The sequence below is a fragment of the Elgaria multicarinata genome, chromosome 2 (genome assembly GCF_023053635.1).
Source record: "Elgaria multicarinata webbii isolate HBS135686 ecotype San Diego chromosome 2, rElgMul1.1.pri, whole genome shotgun sequence".
Lineage (NCBI taxonomy): Eukaryota > Metazoa > Chordata > Lepidosauria > Squamata > Anguidae > Elgaria > Elgaria multicarinata.
The window spans coordinates 56,809,552-56,828,859 of record NC_086172.1 but is presented as its reverse complement, the minus strand read 5'-3'; the positions used below and the strand labels follow the sequence as shown (position 1 = coordinate 56,828,859).

Below are 19,308 nucleotides of genomic sequence, written 5' to 3'. Positions count from 1 at the left end.
CGGACAGCTAGATTAACCAGGAATTAAAAACTAACCATGTTGTCTGAACCTGTGTTCCTGACTTCTTGCACCTCCTATAAGCTAGAATTGCAAACAAGGGTTTGTTCTTCGGTTAGGATTCCTGACTTGTTTGTGACTGACAAACAAGGAGCCCAGGTTCAGAAGACATTGGAAGCTTTGACCTTTTGGTAGGTTTAGCCACTCCCATTGGTGGGAAATGCCATGTGGGAGCTAATGGACTGCATGTACGAGCACACAGCTTGTGAGCGGTAGGCTAGCATCCTCCAGAATTCTAGCTTACTGTTGTTGTGTGTAAGCATGTCCAATGCACCAATCACTCTTGGCAGAACATTTGGGGTTTTTACTTTTTTTTATCTCTATCTCTATATAATAGAGATTATCTCTATTAAAAGAAAAAAGAAAAAAGAGTACCGGTCCAGAACAGGAAACTATTGCTTTGCAATTGTCAAAGGCCAACATTGCTAGGTAAAAGCAGACCAAATATGAAATATGCTGGCACAACTGCAATTTATAACAACAACAACAACAACAAGCAATGAGCAGTGATTTGGCATTATTGTACCATCCTGGCTAGTGAAGGAAACAATTCCATTGCAAAGAGTATATTTTCAGGTATGACTCCCTACCTTTGTTTCTCCGCCCACGTTTTCGTTCCTCAGTTACTTCCTCTTTCAAAAGAGGAAGTACAGAACAAGCACGAGGCCCATTGTGTCCGCTGTTCTAATGGCGCTGCTTCTCCTGCACACAGCAGGAGAGAGCAGCAATTCTGAGTATAAAAAAACATCGGACTTAATGACGGGTTTTCTTGTCATGCAAAGAAGGCCGGAAGGTGCGGAAGGCACGCGGGAGGCAGACAACATCATGTGAGGGACCTGAGCAAACTCCATGAGTCCTCAGTAACGAGCGTCCAATAAAACGCTCGTCAGATGGAGCTTTAAATAAATGAGTCTTAAAATACAGGCGAAGTGAACTCCCTGCTTGCAGTCCCAATATAAAGGCTATAAAAGTATCTGACAGCATCTATACTGCAAAATACAGTGGATTAATAATTATTTGAGAGCATTAAGTGTACAAACTGTTTTAGAAGTCTTATATTTGTACTTCTGCACTTCCTCCACGCCATCTCCACCTGCCAAACAGATCCAGTATATACTTTGCATGCGGAATAGCTGCTGAGGCTTAACTCTAAACTGAAAAAGGGAGCATGTACTCATTTTCTACAGTCAGTGTGAGCGCCCACATGCACACAAAAGAAAAACTGATCCTAGATACGTTGACACTACAATCTGACTTCAAACAAATAAAATAATGTACACATAGAAATGTTTCTTATCAAAAATACGTAACATCTCTCCCCTCACTGCCTTCGCAGTCAGCCAAGTCATATTTGGTACATAATCATTCCCAAGTATACAATCATATTTTATGCAACAGCTTCTCTATTAGGGCATGTGTGCATCTACAAACAAACCTTGTTCATTTTCTGGAGTGAAATGCTATGTGCTGTCCATGGCCAGTTTTAGGGTCAAATGTGATGCACTGATGTATTTTCACTTTACTTAATAGTCACAATATTAACTTAAAATTAGGGCTTCTTTTACAAATTATGGTCATATTCCTAATGGTACTGCCTTTTTGTTTTCAGCTCATCTCTGCCACATATTTTACTGAAAACCATATTAAGGGCAATAACAAGTAAAAAGGAGGTCAAAGTAAGGAGGGGAAAAATCACCTTGGTTATTTTTCTGTTCATATCCCCCCCCCCCCACACACAACATCTCTGCAAAATTATGCATTTTTAAAAGACTGCAGGCATTCAAATGACTGTCAGTCATGCAAATAATCACTTACTTACACTGTATGAGTTTGGTTTGGATAAAGCAAATTACCATTTGAAAATAACTCGAAAAACACTCTGGGCGAAGAGCTTGGTTTATGAATCTAAGTTTGGCCATGATATTTCTTAACCTTTTTCTCCTCCATTTCCATTCAGCTAGATTTCACTAGAGTAATACAGACTAAATTAATAAACTGCATTCAATTGCCACAGGTGCATTCAACATTTATTTAGCACAAGATCTTGTTAGGAAAAAAATAGCAGCAACTATCAGAAAAAGCTGAAGCAAAATGCACAACTTGATTCATGAATTGTGTTTTTGGGTAAGCAGTGGATTCCGGGGCATCTTGCATTGGTGTTTATTTTTATCTTGAGCCAATAACCACTATTGCTTTCTAAACACATTAAAAAAAAAGGAGGGGGGAGAAAGTAGTATAAAATACAATAGATTTAAAGTGCATACATAATTTTCATATTGACTCCTGAACAAAAGCCATTGTGAAAAGTATTCCTTTTCAAAGAAATATATTTAAGAAAGTTAAATTGTGTGTTCTTTGGCAATGCAGTATTTGATTTAAAAGGGTTCATTTCAAAAATCACATTAAAATTAACTCTGGCAGCCCAAGCCCATGATGTTTCTTGCTATGTATGTTGCCAAATAAATGTTCAAAAATACGTACATATGGCCAAAATTACCAGGCTTAGCTGCTCAAACTTAGGTCTTCTTTGTACAAGCTTCAGAACTGCTGAAGCAAACTATAAGGCCAAGTGAACTTGCCAAACACTTCCAAAAATCTAATGCAGCCATTTCCATAGCAGGTATTTGGAATTTAGGAAGCTGGTTTATAATAGGTCAGATTACTATTTTCCATCTATCCAAGTATTTATTTATGTATTTATTATTAAGATTTATACCCTCTCTTTAAAGAAGTTATCAAGGCAGATTACAATAATATTAAAATGCACAATAAAATAACTAATACACAACAATAAGCTAAAACCAGAAAATATATAAAGACAGCATAAAATAAAACGAGCCAAAATAATACAACAAAGTTTTAAAAGCCTGGGAAAATTAAAAACTGTTTGCCTGGCACTAGAGAAGACTTCAGACTGGGTGCCACGTGAGCCTCTCACAGGTGAATGTCCCAGTGCCTTTTTCCATATTGGTCTTCAGCGATGAGAAGTATGAGCAACGAAAACTGATCAAATCAAGTCTATTGGGAAATATTCTGTCCTGAAGTGAACTGAAATGCCTCCGTACTCCCAACCCTCCCGGTCTCACCCAAGTTCTTTCTATTGTGGAACAAGTGGTGTCAGTAGATTTCAATGGAGCTTCAGCAGCAGATACAGAGTAGGATGAAGGAGAAAAACATTTTTTCTGCACATGAATGATGGGGAATAATAATATGCCATTGTTAGGGAGAGTTTAAGGTCTCTGTAACTCAAAAGAATTCTGATGTCATGGCTGATCACATATTCAGAATATGTATTGACTGCTAGCAACGTTGCTATTCCTTATGAATAGCCCTGGCTGAGTAACTTGTTATTCTTCAGTTCTTGACTAGCTCAGTTCTATGCCAGAAAAATTATCAGAAATGTAATACTTTTCCTGATCTTCTGACAGGAACTGTCCAATGGAAAGTTGGGAATAAAAGTCACCGTGAAGCGAAGTGAAACAATATATGACACGAAACAGAGAAAGAAATCAAAAGCTACTAACCTGCTCACATCAGGGAACTTCATTGGAAAGTATAGGACTTGGCATTTTGGCCTGATCAACTTTTCCAGATGCTTAGGTCTATGGTCAGGTATCAGCTTCATAAATTTCCCAATAGATGTTAGAAATGACTCCATATTATAAGCAGAGTTAAACACCACAACATCAGCAACTAAACTGATGAAAGAGAGAGTAATTAATTTATAAATAATACATACAACTTAATGGGTTGGATGGAAAGGTGTCCTTCCACTAGGGGTAAGCTTTTCCTACTCACCAAAGGATTGTTTTGAACTTAGCAGAAGAGCGTTGCATAAAAATACAAACCAAAATCCCAAGTGGCTCCTCCATTTTACACAAGCTCATTTTCAAGATGTCTCTATGACCCACTCGAGTTTACACACTGCAGCTTTTACTTTACTTATTCACGATTTATTTATTTAATTTATATCCCACCTTTTTTCCTCCAGGAACCCTCCTCCTCTCCATTTTATCCTCACAACAACCACCCCGTGAGGTAGGTTGGGCTAAGAGTCTGTGACTGGCCCAAAGTCACCCAGTGGGTTTCCACAACTGAGTGGAGATTAGAACCCAGATCTCCCGACTCCCAGTCAGAAACTTTAGATACTACACCATACTGACTCTTATATTATACCACAAAGTTTGAAACATAGTGATGCTGGACTGCAAGAAATCTGCTAACTCTTGCGCTGATGGATTTTTCTATTCCACTCAAGTTCTCTTGATCAAAGCCAATATTGATATAGCCCCTTTCTTACATGTTCGTGGTGTCACATGCATTCCCTACTTGAGCATACAATAACCTTGTAAAGTCAGCCACTTTAGCAGCTCCACATTACAGAAGGCTGTGGGGAGCCAAGGATGGAAATCATTATGGAGGTCAAGTGAGTTCATGGGTGGGGCATGAGGGGGTTGACTGGGCGACTTCTCAACTCTCAATCTAATTATCTTAACCACTGTGCTACACTAGGTCTCAAATTCTTATGAATATTAGAGAAATGAAATTTCTCTAAACTGAACAAAAAAGTCTCTCTCTATATATCTATATCTATATCTATATCTATATATAATCAGACATTTTAATACGTAATCAAAGGACCAGGACTGACATTAGCCACCCCTTTCCCTTCTGACAGTTCTTAAAAGAATCATTTTAAAATGCAGTTAAAAAAATTCATAACAACAAGCTAACAATGTCATATATACCTTATCAGCACATTTCTCTCTCTAAAGGTTCAAACATGAAAAAATATGATTAGTTCAGTTCAAACGTAATGCCGTAATAGAGGCTTACTTTATGGAAAGTAAGTTTCCTCATTGTGTCTAGAATGCCGCTCTGACCATGTCACTCCACTTCTGAAATCTCTTCATTGGCTTCCAATTCACTCCAGAATCCAATATAAACTTCTCCTGCTGACCTTCAAAGCTCTTCACGGTCTAGCTCCTGCCTATCTCTCCTCTCTCATCTCACACTATTGCCCCGCTCGTGCTCTCCGCTCCTCTGATGCCATGCTTCTCGCCTGCCCAAGGACCTCCACTTCCCTTACTCGGCTTCGTCCTTTTTCTTCTGCTGCCCCTTACGCCTGGAACGCTCTTCCAGAACACTTGAGAACTACAAACTCAATCACAGCTTTTAAAACTCAGCTAAAAACTTTTCTTTTCCCTATAGCTTTTAAATATTGAGTTTGTTCTAACTCCATACTGTTAGCTTCACCCTACCCGGTGCCTGTTTACACTTCCCTGTGCCTGTTTGCATTCTCCTTCCCTCTTTATTGTTTACTACAACTTTATTAGATTGTAAGCCTATGCGGCAGGGTCCTGCTATTTACTGTGTTATCTGTACAGCACCATGTACATTGATGGTGCTATATAAATAAATAAATAAATAAATATAATAATAATAATAATAATAATAATAATAATAATAATAATAACAACAACAACAACTAGGGCACAAGAGATCAATGGCTCTGACCTCTTCACCACCACCGTGTTCTACACATTGATTGCAACGTCTGCACAGGGGCAGGGCTGGATTTAGGAACAAGCCAAGTAAGCCATGGCTTAAGGGTTCGTATTATGAGGGACCTCTAAATACGTTGGAGATAACGAATATGTAAGATAACCAAGATGAAATCACTTTGGCTTAAATATCTTGGAAAGTCTGCTGTGACTTGCAGCAGAGTTGTTTATAGATAGAGAAAGCGTGACTACACAGCATTTAGTATTGGAGGCAACAGGCACAAACTAGAGCCAGTTTAAAGAAGTTCAAATCCACCTACATTATGAGTGCTTGTGTTTAACTACAAACATCCCCTAACACTGAGTGGTACCCTTTCATTACCCTTTCTCTTATAATATAATACACTTTTCCCCTCTTTACTTTTATGGTATGGGGCCTCTGAATCTTGACATGGCTTTGGGCCTCAGCATGTCTTAATCTGGCCCTGTACGAGGGTCTATGACTGTAAACACCAAACTGCCAAAAGGCAGACATTCTGAACATGCAATCTATGCCCTGGGAAGGTGGAGAGTACAGGCTGCATGTTTGGCATCTATATGCATAGACTTTGCATAAGTTACTATCAAGCCAAGGAAGTCAAGGGAGGGACCAGCAGGCCCAGTCCTGCACTTCCACCACCCTTTTCTCTACTTGTACATTTCTACCAGTTGGACTGTCTGCACAGGGTTAAAGTCATTCCTCCTCCTAATTCTCACTGCTTCATAGTCAAGAAAGAAAACTGACACTGCCCACAAAAACAGCAGGAGTCAGCAGGAAAAGCAAGGAAATATTTGAAGAGAGCTCTAATGCTTTTCAGCTCGACAACTGGAGTGGAACCATTTTCTGAAATCTCGCATTTTCCCAAACATATTATTTTTTAACAACATGTTTTTCTTTCAACTAAGACAACCAGTGAGCTAACCCCTTTGTCTTGCTTCTCACTAATCGCTGGGAAGAAAAGCGGGAGAAAGGAGACCTCCACAGTTTACATGTTTGTTCCTGTCTTAACTTAATGATGGGCAGATTCATTTTTGACCCACTTGATTTTTTTAAAAATGCTACAAGCCAGGGTCTATAGTTTCAATATGATTGCCAAAATAGAAATGCAAGCACTAAAGCTCAATCAATTAAATGGGGGGAAATAGCATATGCTCACTTAACATCTCTCCTTTAGGGAAGGGGAAATAGATTCTCTATTTTAAAAATGATTCTTATGGCTGTAATCTACCTCATTTAAGTTTGGGGTTGACTGTGCATCAAGCTGCTCGCTTAGCCCCAGATTTCCCCATAAAGCTCTGAACTTGCCTGATGGAATGTGTCTCCAATGAAAGGATAGCTGCAGCTCAGTGGTAGAGCACATGCTTTGCATGCAGAAGGTCCTGAGTTCAATCCCAGCATCTCCAGTTAGGGTTGGAAAATCTCCTGCCTGAAACCCTGGAGAGCCACTGCCAGTCAGAGCCAACAATACTTAGTATAAGGAATCTTCCTATATTCCTTTCCTCCTCCTCCATTCCAGGATACTACATTATTAGAAAACTTCCACCTTGTCATCATACATAGACTTATGCTGGTGGGGAAAGAATTATTTAGAACTCGAGAATGTCCTTTTGTTCTTATCCTATTTCCATCAGGTGCACGTGGCCAAATCCCCCCTTATTCCCACCCCAGTCAAGGATTCTTGTTGGAAAGCCTGGTTCCTTGGCAGTTTCAAATCACTTAGAGAGGGGAATGGAGGTTCATTTGGATAGGAGAAAGTGTTATTACTTCCAATCCAGATTAACCCCCAACCAGTGAATGATTTAAGCAAAAAAGGAGTGTATTGGGGGCAAGAGATGCATTCCATTAAGCCCAAAATGGCCCCATTCAGAAGACACCTTAAACCATGGCTTTAACCACGGTAGTTAAGCCAGAAAGCCAGGCCGTGTTCAGAAGACACCTTAAACCATGGCTTTAACTATGGTGTATAAAGCAAAAAGCCTTATTCACCGTGGTTAAAGCCATGGTTTTAGATGTCTTCTGAACATGGCCTAGCTTTCTGGCTTAACCACCATGGTTCAAGCCATGGTTTAAGGTGTCTTCTGAATGAGACCAATGAAACTTCCCATCTTTGGTCCCTACCAGATGTGCTGAACTGCAACTTCTATAATCCTCAGTCAACACATCTGGAGGGTACTTATGTTGGGGAAGGCTGAAGGAATGGCACTCAGAACACTCAGGCATTTACGCCAGCATCCCACTTTTATGCCACTGGGGTTCCATGACAGCATGAAGGCAGTGCATTGAGCACGGCTTCTCTTTTTCCCATTTTGAGACAGGGATATTCTCTCCTAATTCCTGCCTCGCCACACTGGGTAAGGAAAACCACTTTCTTCTGTTGGTTAATGATGTTTTGCTGTTGGTCAGCACAGGATTACCTTCCTAGTAGAAATCTATAGAATTATGCTTGGTGTGGAAAAAGTGGATAGGGAGACATTTTTCTCCCTTTTTCATAATACTAGAACCCAGGGTCATTCCACAAAGCTGATTGATGGGAGATTCAGGACAGATAAAAAGAAGTATTCCATAGTTAAACTATGGGATTCGCTACCACAAGTTGTAGTGATGGCCACCAATTTGGATGGCTTTAAAGGGTGATTCATTGAGGAGAAGGCTATCAATGGCTTCTAGTCCTGATGGCTCTGCGCTACCTCCAGGATCAGAAGCAGTTGTACACCAGTTGCTGGGAAACATGGATGGGAGGGGGCTGTTGCACTCACAGCCACAGTGGCAAATCAATCCCATCTCCTGTCATGTCCTTTAGTCGATGCCATCCATCTCCCGCGTGACTCCCACTCCTTTTGGCCTTCGTTCCATCACAAAATAGACCCCAGTCAATCCATTTTTTAAAAAACGAAATGTTCCACCATTTCCTGCTGTGTGCAGGAAAAGCCACATGATAAAAACACCCACATTGTCATTGTTTACTTCCTCTTTCTTCCTCTGTGTGTAGACAGCGGAAGTATCATGGGACAGAAACAGGGAAGGAAAGCGCCAGTAAGGAAATGTGGTTTCCCCCATCTGATGACACTCTTTATTTCAGCAGCCTAATTTACAATTGCAATTCAGAAAACCATTGCTGATCTACTGCAAATCATCCAGAGAACAACCAATAGATCCCAATCTACTTTCTCCCCATGCCAACCTATAGGAAGAATGTAACAATTCACTCCTTTCCACATTCTCCATGGGCATGATGGATGCTTATTGCACCCCCCAAACCCGGAATTACTAATCACTCCTACTAGGTTGTGGGCAGCAGGTTTACTCCTGTTATGGGCTCAAAACAAAAATTCTGGTGATTAATATAGTTAAATACCTGGAAAGGTCCCATAATATTAAAGTTAATAAGAGAAATTATAACATTTTCAAAAGTAGCAGAGGAAAATGATTTAGAAATTTCATGCTATACGTAATTCTTCAAGTAGTAATGATGAGGAATATTTTATACAAGCTGCTATTTGTCTTTAAGAATGAGTTTAAGGCAAAGCCATTTCATTATATCTTCAGAATATTGCTACTGCAAAACTGAAACATTTTGCAAACGAAAGCAGAATGGGAGCTGCAAAAAAGCTCAACTATATAGGATCATTATTTGTCTTTCATCTGAGTTACAATACAAAGATGCAGATGTTATACATCTAGCTTTAAAATGCTCAATCTATGCTTATAATAATTCTCCTAATAACAAATATGTGAAATAGACCAAGTAAATGAATTTATTTCAATTCAAGCCAATTCAGCTTTGCAGTTTCACTTTAGGTTTGTATAACGCCTAATCACAAAGCTTTTCAGTGTAGCTGTTATTAACTTCTTTCATTAACTTATATTCAGGAAATATGTTTGTTTTAAGTAACAATAAAGGGCCACAGCCTTTTAAATGTCTGGGTGTTTTACCACTGCACAATTTGTGAATGTGCAATGAAAGAAACGTAAGGATTTATCTGGTATGTTTACTACCCTCTCTCCCTAAAACACTGCTGCAGTACATTTTAATTTTTGTTTACTCCCTTGAAAACCTCTATTTTTATTTCAGCTGGATGCAATAAAAGCTATTGCTAAGCCAGCGTTGATTAACTGCCCCTTTGTTAAGTGCTTTCAAAGCAAAAGCATCTTTGTGTATTAAGAATGAGGTATATACTGAAAATCAGTGCAATTTACTGGTGTACAATGAGCCTCTCATATTAGCATCTAGGTATACTTCTCATTCTACAACCTGTGCATACTAAGGGACATCAGCGTGAACTGTGAAAGCTGCCTGTCTCCAAATACTGGAAACTGCATAAGGCTCCAGAGATTTTTATTTTTATTTAAGAAGAAAAGAGAGAAGAAAAAGGAAAACCCTGGAGGCGTGGGCATAAAAGATAGTGCAAAACAATTATACACAAGGGCATGCGATATCCACCTACCATGAAAGGATCTGGTTGTATCCATATTGGAAGTCCCTTTCCTGACATTTCTGGACAGGATATGTCAATTGGTTCTCATGGAAGTAAAGGACCTTTTTCAATTTGCCAAGGTCAGGCCGAAGGGCAACCAGTTCAGTCAGGTTAAGCACCGAGCTTGCAAAGAGGATCCTACGAAACAAGGAGAGTAGTGTTTACTGTCTACCAGCCTGCTCAAAAGTGTCACCCTTCACCCTTTCCCTCCCACCGCTCTCCCCACAAGAAAAACATAACCTCTATAGGGACACATCAGTGGCTAAGCCTTAATACCATGTAGCAGCATTCTAAGTTTTGATCTCTTGAAAAACAGCTAAGAACTCAAGTAGAAAAGCACTGAATCTCATTGGTTTTCTCAGCTCAGTTACAGAGAGATGCAAAGTGAAAAAAAAAGAAAAAAGAAAAGAAAGAAAAGAGCTGGATGGGTTTTATTGAAAAATGCAAGAAAAGCTGTGTCTGAAGGACAAATGGAACAAAGATAAGGCTGACTGGGGAATACTTTGCTTGCCAGTTTCATTACACTTTACTTCTTTATGCAACCAACTACTGAAATCCAATATATGAGCCAGTATGGCACATGTTCATGTTATGACATAAAGCCTTTTGATTTATGCAATAGACATATCTAGTGTGGATTTTATTTTTCATGTTCAGATTTCTTTTTCCTATTTTTTTTTTTATTAAATTTCCTCCATAGCCTTTGTTGTTTTGTTCATTCTGTCCCATCTATTGCCATGACACTATGAGCAGTCGGTAAAGACTGGCCACCTCTTTCATAGTATACAACGCAGGTGCAAATGCCACCGATAAGGTAGACCTGACTGCTTAAAAAGGACTTTAGAAGGCTACTTGGATATATACCCTAGTACTTCATATCCTATGGATAAGGTCTCACTCCCTTCACTTCTGTAAGCAGTAAGAAGTTCCAGGGGTGCAGCACTTCCCTCAGTTTGGTTTCCTTTGGAAGGAGGTCACTTGAGGATTATAGTGTTTTGTAATGCGCATTTGAGCACAGACAGAGAAGCACACCAGACAGCCAAACCCACTGCCCCACATCAGATGTCCAGAGAGAAGTGGCCAACATCTCAAAAGGGGGTTAATTTAGGGCACACATTACTTAAAAGACCCAAGAGTAAGTGCAGGGGTCCTGATTTGGATTGGGATCCTATGTAGCTGGGAAAGGGTTCTAACCCTCCCCCACCCAGCATGCCTTCAATCCAAATCGGGGCCAAATAGTTGTCAAATAGTGGTCCATCTGAGCCCCAAACCTCAGATCTCTCCCTGCCTATCAAACACCACAGCCCGTCCCCTTCATTCCTTTTCACACAGACATAAATTATAGCATCCTAAGCTTATGCAGTGACGTATGTCCCCTACTACCTGCTTTACTGATCAGCTTTTCCTATTCAGAACAGTGCAGTGCAGGTGATGTGCCCATGGAGACACATCAGTTGAATAACCTGGACTATTAACATTCCTTTGACCAATCCAAGATTCTAGCCAGGTATTGCCTCATGACAGACCCACAGCCACAGCCACAGCCCTAATCATATTAAGATGGGGGGCCCCTCCAATCCTTAACACAGGTGTCATTTTATTGCAAAGGGTCTCCAGTACAATATACGTTCTCCTTCAAACATGCTCCCCCAATTAACGAGGCAAACAAATTGTGATTATTTTTTCCTACCCAGTACAAGCCACAATGCATTTAGAAGGTTGGAAAGGGGACAACCAAAGTAAAAACATGTTCCATTGTACGCTGCATGGTTGCAAAGGACTCTGGGAATTGCTATGACTTTATGAATTGCCAATATCTGCCCCAGACTTCTCAGTCTGTGCCTCCTTATGTGGCCACGAGTCAGACAGAGACTAGGCTGGGCCTGGAAAGGAAAACATCCTCTTTCCCTGCAATGCTGTGCATACTGTCTCTCCTCTGAATCTTGCTTCATAGACACACATAGTCCCACTTAACCATTCATGCTCTATTGAACTTTCTACATGTATGACTCCTTTCTAGACAAGAGGGCGCACTACTGGACCCAACTTCCTCACCCTTGGTATCACAGGGTAGAAAGATTGCCTAAACCAGGAGTGGGTAACTTGGAGCCTGTGGGATGCAGAGGAGGCCCTTGGTCATTTTTATAGCCCCCCTGCTCCCAACCACTCCAAATTTTCCACAAACAAAAATGTGACAACTTTGCAAGGAAACAAGTTTCATGGGGATTTCAGCAGTAGTGGGGGAAATTTCCATGGCGGCGGGGCACATCCCCCAGTGGGTTTGGAGAGGGCAATGCACTCCCTAAACCCCAGGCATTGCCCATCCCTGGCCTAGACATTCATCAACTAATCAATAATAGACCCCTTCAGCTTGATAATTGATATATCAACCTAATCCTTTGACCAAGGTCCAGTTATAGTCACCCATTCAGTGACTCTGAAAAGCCCTTCTCAAAAAGTCGCTGTAACGTCTAAAAAATTTGCATGCCAGCACGGCTGCCACTACAAAGAATATAATATGCAACTCTGTTTCGCAGATGTGACTGGAGCGATGCCACGGCAAGAAAAATGTAAAAGCCGTGCTTACACTGCTTCACCACATGGAAAGCCTCCACACAGAGAGGGCGGATAAAGTTAAACCTTCACTGAGAAACCCAAAAAATGGCTATGCATTTCGCATAGGCGTAGCTTCGACTGTTTTCAGGAAGAGTTAAAGGTATTTTACTTGACTGCACTGAACTAAATGATCCAGTTATTATTAAGTTGTGTTATATATATGAGCAGAGACTTCCTTCCTGTCACAGGCCAACTGAGACAATGAAAACCCAAGAGGCAACCAGAAATTTCTCTTTTATTAGGAAAGTGGCCAAATGTCATGTTTTATCTCTCATGATAGACTGGGCCTGATCCAGCCATTGATAATGTGCCAAGAATTGTGGCTGAGGCACAAGGGATATCATTTTAGGATACAAGCAGGGGGGACCTCTGGAGCAAGCAGGGGGGACCTCTGGCCCACAGGATACAGCCTGCAAGTCTTCTCCGTCCAGCCAGCCCACCAACCTCTCCCCAGGGCCTGCGCTCTCCCATCAGGTAGAGGAAAGCTATTATCTCAAACCGGCTCTATGGATTGGAAAGAAACATTTTTAACTCCTTTTGTCATTGCACAGCAGAAAAAGGCAGTAAACTGCACATGAAGGAAGAGATTGCTCTCCAATTAGGACTGCTGGGCAGAGGAGCTGAGGAGAGGCATATTTCCATCCCCATTGCTGCCTGCTAGGCGGAGAGGTTTAAACCTCCCTGCCCAGTGCACTGTGATGGGGATAAAATTCAGCGACCTTCCTCATCTCAGCTGGTGGGGGAGGGAGCTAGGAAGACTATGCATGCGTGTGGGGTGTACATATGTATGTGAGAGAATGTTGTAGACGGGTTGTGTGCATGTCTGTGTGATTGGTGTTTATAAGAGAGTAGGATGGTCACACCCATATTTGGCTCTGATTATGCCCAGTTGGCATGTGGCCACTAGGAAGTTTCTTAGATGGTCATCTGGCCCTTGGGCCAAAAAGGTTTCACTACCCCGGCCGAAGAGGATGCTTCATCAAGGCTGGTTACCATTTCCCAGTTGGGCTCTTCCAAGAGATTCATTGAACATACACTGGCAGCAGAAACAAACCTCTGATGTAAACCATTCATTGCTAAATCTTGCTTTGCTTAACTTTCCTCTACAGGACCTCCAGAAAACTAGAATTTTTAGTAAAAAAGGATTTTACTCTTCCTGCATCAGTGATAAATGTGATTTTTAAAATAATAATAATAACAATAACAACAACAACAACTCTCACATTATTATGGTTTAATTTATTTTAAGCTGTGTATATTTACTGTTTTATACTGTATGCTTTTATCTGTACGCCGCCCTGAAATCTTATTGATATAGAGCAGGATATAAATGTTTTAAATAAATAAATAAATAAATAAATAAATGTACCTAGACCTGCCCATAAGGTTTCTTTCTTACTGCAACAGAGCAGTACTTTTAAAGCTTAAACACCTGACAGTACATGTTACAGTGAACATGCCCACAGAGGAGTCATGTATTTGTCTAATGGACTCCCGTGCAGGGCACTGGAGGACATGAAGAACAGCGCTTCCACTTAACACCTAGTACTAGGGAAGGAAAGGGAAGTTTATTATTATAATGTAGCCCACGACATAAATATATGTCAGCTGTCATTCCATGTGACATCAACTTTCATTTTACCTCAGGTTATTATTTCAGTAATAAATCCTAACAAGGTGAGCTTTATCATCCCAGAGCCTATGCAGGAGGTAAGGACACAAGGTGATACCAGGAATGCTGGAAACACGATAATTCCTGACAGCTGCTGCTTGAGCACAAGTTAAATTGAACAGTTTGTCTCAGCATAAAGATGCTATAAGGTTTTTTACATTTACTTAATTTTTTTAAATTAACATAAAACCCAGAGAAAGCCTAGTTAGGCAATCTTTCACAAACATGACATACTACAATCACTGCATAAGCTGGATTAGTACTTATTACATTGCTACTAGAGAATTAAGCTGTTTTTAGACCACCAAAGAGCTTTAAATTGCAACTTTTGTCTCTGTAAGGGAAACCTATATTTAAACTGTCTGCTAAAGTCAAATTAAAACAGCTACATTATTAGCATGTTATCTCACAAAATAAGAGTACAGTTAAAATGCTGTTAACATTATTCTTATCCAACCTGATCAACGGTGCAAAATGTTAATATGCAATGCTGTTCTGCACACTCTATACCATGTTAGCAACACACATACACACACACACACACCAAAAAAGCCACCAACATTTATTAAGTGATCATCTGTTCTAAATAATCAACACAGAATGATGCCAAGTACTTTACAATGGTATAGTCAGCCACATGCTTCCTCAGTGCAACCAGAATTTGCCCATAATTGGAACAAATAGAGTGGTCCAAACTCATATACGCGTGAATGAACTGCTTCAGACTTTCATACCCATTAGGCACATGTGCAATATATTAGATACACATAAATCTACATACATATTTGCCTGTCCTTTAGTCTGCAAAATGTAAACTTTAAAACAGTCCAATATTTATGTCGAATGATTCTCCATTTTGCCACTGGATTGCTGAAGAATGATCGGATGCCCAAACATAACTTTTGGTGGCCCAACCCTGTGGAATGCACTAGTTGCACTACTAGTGTTTAGGTGTGCTAGTTCCACCACTGATTTGCATGCCTGTAACAGAAAGTCCAATCCCATTCTTGGCAAGCAGCAGCATGGCCTTCTGGCATTGACCTGTTTGTCAAGTAACCCTTCTCCTTTATTCTGGGAACAATGATGGATTGGATGAGAGTAAAAAAACTGAGATTCAACTGAGACAAGTCAGAGGTGTACTATTAATGGGTGGTTTGTCTGCCCAGCTGAGTGATGTTTAACCTGTTTTGGATGGGATCGCAGTGTGGATCCAACACCGTTGCTAGACACACAGGTGACTTCAGTGGCATGGAGTGCATTTTATCAGGTTAAGATGATATATCAACTACAACCCTATTCTAGACAGACATAGCATAGCTACAGTAATCCATGTTCTGGTAATCAATTGTTTAGATTACTGCAATGTATTATATGTGAGGCTGCCTTTAAGATCAGTCCAGAAACTTCACCTCTATTGTTAACAGGGTCTGACCAATACAATCATTATATACCAATGTTTTGCCATTTGCACTGGTTCCCAGTCTGTTTCTGCGCCCAGTTCAAAGTGCTGGTATTAACCATTAAAGCCCTGGAGAGCTTGGGGACAAGTTACCTTCTCACATACAAACCTACTTGGACTTTAAGATAGCCATCAGACACCCTTCTCTGGTTTTCCAGTCTGCACCTCCCACCCTCTACTAGAGCAAGGGCCTCTGCCCCCCGCCCCACTCTGGTCTTTTCAATGCCAGGTGAAGAACGTTTTATTTTCTAATGCTTTTCAATCCCAATAGCTTTCAGTGTTTTTTAGATTGTTTGCACTAATGTTTAATTGGCTTTACTTTGTTTATGCTGTTGATAGTTTTATGCTGGTTACGTTTGTATTTAATTTGTTTTATAGTTTCAAATTTTTATTGTAAACTGCCCAGAAAACCTTCATTATTTGGGAAGCAGATAAATAACGTAAAGTAAATAAGTGAACAAAAAACTTGCCCCCGTTGCTCTGCCCACAGGGGGTGTTTATGGGATGTGCAGGGGGGAAACACAAACACCATATCTGAGATGGTATTGCTCAATCACACTCCCATGAATTATTTCCTTGGCTCATCAGATTGTATAATTTAGTGTTCCAGACGTGTATAGTAGAAATGTAGCATAACATATATCTGCTAAACTGTCCATGAAACTAAAAAAAAGTGTATTAAAGCTGTCAGTTGCAGTCTTCAGTGAGAACTGGGAAGCCATGATAGCTTTACTAGTTCCTGTACTGGGAAAGGAACCTAAGTAGGTCTAAACTCGGCCATGAAAACCCGCTGGGTGACTTTGGGCCAATCACAGACTCTCAGCCCAAACCACCTCACAGGGTTGTTGCTGTGAGGATAAGATGGAGAGGAGGAGGATTATGTACTGGTTCCTTGGGTTCCTTGGAGGAAAAAGAAGGTGAGATATAAATACAATAATAAATAAATAAATAAATAAAAATAAACAGATGAAAGGGCAGCAAAATGAACACAGGATAGCTCCCACCAGGCCTAATAGGGCACTTACTATTAAAAATTTAAATAGCCATCTATTGTCAAAAATTCAAGCCACTTGTTACCTTCCTCATGCAGTATGGGGTGGGAAGCAGACAGGCTGTAGGGAAATAATAGCACACACCGCATGCCCCCCCCCTTTTTTTAGAAGTACACTTTGGGACTGAGTGCTTCTGGAGAGAAGGAATGCCCTAGCATTTTAAATAACAATTATCCTAAGGACTCTAATACTGGGCAAAAGATTGGCAAGGGGTCTGAAACTTCTGACCCACAGCTTCCCATGTCTGAATAAGAGTCAAAGTTGAAGATATGGGTCAGTGTTTTATTTTGATGTTTCCTTTTTTATAAAAGAAAAGAAAAAAAGAAAAAGTGTATTTGTACATCAGCTAGGATTATTCATGCATAAAACATAAAAGATTACTTACTTTAATACTCAATTATTAATTATATATTAATATTCAATCAACACATAACAGTTATATTTTGATGCTGTATATATTGAGAATATATAAATCACAACAAAAAGCTTTTCCATTTATGCTTCCACAATAAGCGACTTGAAAAATTCAAACAAAGATATAGAGTAATAAATGATAATATATTAAAATCTATAATATAATAAATAAAAAATGAGGGCTAATTTATTCTTGACATGGTATGTACGAATGTCAAAAGGGCTTAGAAGATATAAACTATTTTAGAAATGCATTTTTTTACACGGAAACTAATTTGAAATGTTTACAGAAATAATTAAGTCTTACTATTGTAATGTTCCTTATTTTTCAGAACAAGCCACAAGGGTTGTCATCCCTTTCATCTTAATTAGTCCATGTGTTTGTTATATTTGTTATGTACTTCCATAAACATTTACAAACATTAATTGTTATGAAAAAATATTTTTCCTCTCAATGTAATTACTATATGTACATATTAATATATAACTAGTAAATATCTAAGATTGCAACTCATTCATTTATTTTAAAATGTGGATTAGTATCCCCCACCCCTGAAAAGCAATTTAATACATATTTCATTATATGGAAAGATCTGTATCTTTATTTTGCCCATTTTCTCTCCATAAGAGCACAGGAAACATCCTGCCTGTTTTCAATGCACTGTTAATGTTTTGTCCTCTGAACCCTAGAGATGATGGATCCGTAATGCCCCAAAAGGACTGTACTGGAAACAAACATGCCTCCTGAACATGATCTCTACATGCATTCTGATGTGCACATGAAACTCCTGCATATATGCTTATTCATTATTCTAGCAGCACGGGAGTCACAAGCATGTCCAACCCTTCCATACTACCTGATAACCTGAGAAGTCCAAGTCTACATGCAAGGATCTTACACTCTACTTACTCCCCAGCTTGAATGAACTCAAATTTTCAAGGTTTAATGTGACCTAGGGGAGAGCCACAGAGTAGGCTTCTCACGTTGACCCAATATCTCAGGAAAGGGAGGTCAGCAGTGGTTTCTACACCACCAGGGGAACATGAATATTGGTGCTTAGATGACCAGAGCACCTCTGTGCACACACAAGAATGTACATGCTAATCTACTCTTTTCACTGAAGTAAATATCCACAATAGAGAGAGCTATGTGACTGATGTTCTGTACTTATAAAACTATTTATAATGTAACACAAAGTTATGATGCTCATAACAAGGTGTAAAGAGAAAAATGTCATTGCAGTTTTATCAATAAGATGTTTATTTATTTATTTATTTATTTCATTTTTATACCACCCAATAGCCGAAGCTCTCTGGGCGGTTCACAAAAATTAAAACCATGAAAAGCATAATAAAACAACCAACAGTCTAAAAACACAAATACAAAATACAATATAAAATGCACAACCAGGATAAAGCCACACAGCAGAAATTGATATAGGTTAAATACGGAATTAAAACAGCAAAGTTTAAATTTAAGTTAAATTAGGTGTTAAAAGACTGAGAAAATAAAAAGGTCTTCAGCTGGCGACAAAGGAGTTGGCCGTGTTCTCTCACATCCAGATAAAATTCCTGTATAGCACTGTGCTATATAGTACTCTTGAACTAGTTCAATTTCTCCCAATGGTGTAAATTTGACACTTTTTCCATGAGGAGGCTGTGGTTGTTGTTGTTGTTGTTTTTCAGTTTCTTCCATTCCAAGTGATTATTTTCAAAACCGTTGCAGAAATCATGCTTTCTTTTAATTATTATTATTATTATTATTATTATTATTATTATTATTATTATTTATTTATATAGCACCATCAATGTACATGGTGCTGTACAGAGTAAAACAGTAAATAGCAAGACTCTGCCGCATAGGCTTACAATCTAATAAAATCATAGTAAAACAATAAGGAGGGGAAGAGAATGCAAACAGGCACAGGGTAGGGTAAAACTAACAGTATAAAGTCTGCACAACATCAAGTTTTAAAAGCTTTAGGAAAAAGAAACGTTTTTAGTTGAGCTTTAAAAGCT

The 19,308-nt window shown here is 39.5% G+C and overlaps 1 protein-coding gene across 1 annotated transcript in view; it reads right to left on the bottom strand.

Annotated features, from left to right (window-relative positions):
- GTDC1 (glycosyltransferase like domain containing 1) overlaps positions 1-19,308 on the bottom strand; it is a 240,768-nt gene that overhangs the window by 121,498 nt on the left and 99,962 nt on the right. The window contains exons 5-6 of the mRNA XM_063116581.1: positions 10,047-10,214; positions 3,582-3,755 (exon numbers count right to left, since the gene is read on the bottom strand). Coding sequence (XP_062972651.1) covers positions 3,582-3,755; positions 10,047-10,214 — 342 coding nt within the window. The remainder of the gene's footprint in view (positions 1-3,581; positions 3,756-10,046; positions 10,215-19,308) is intronic.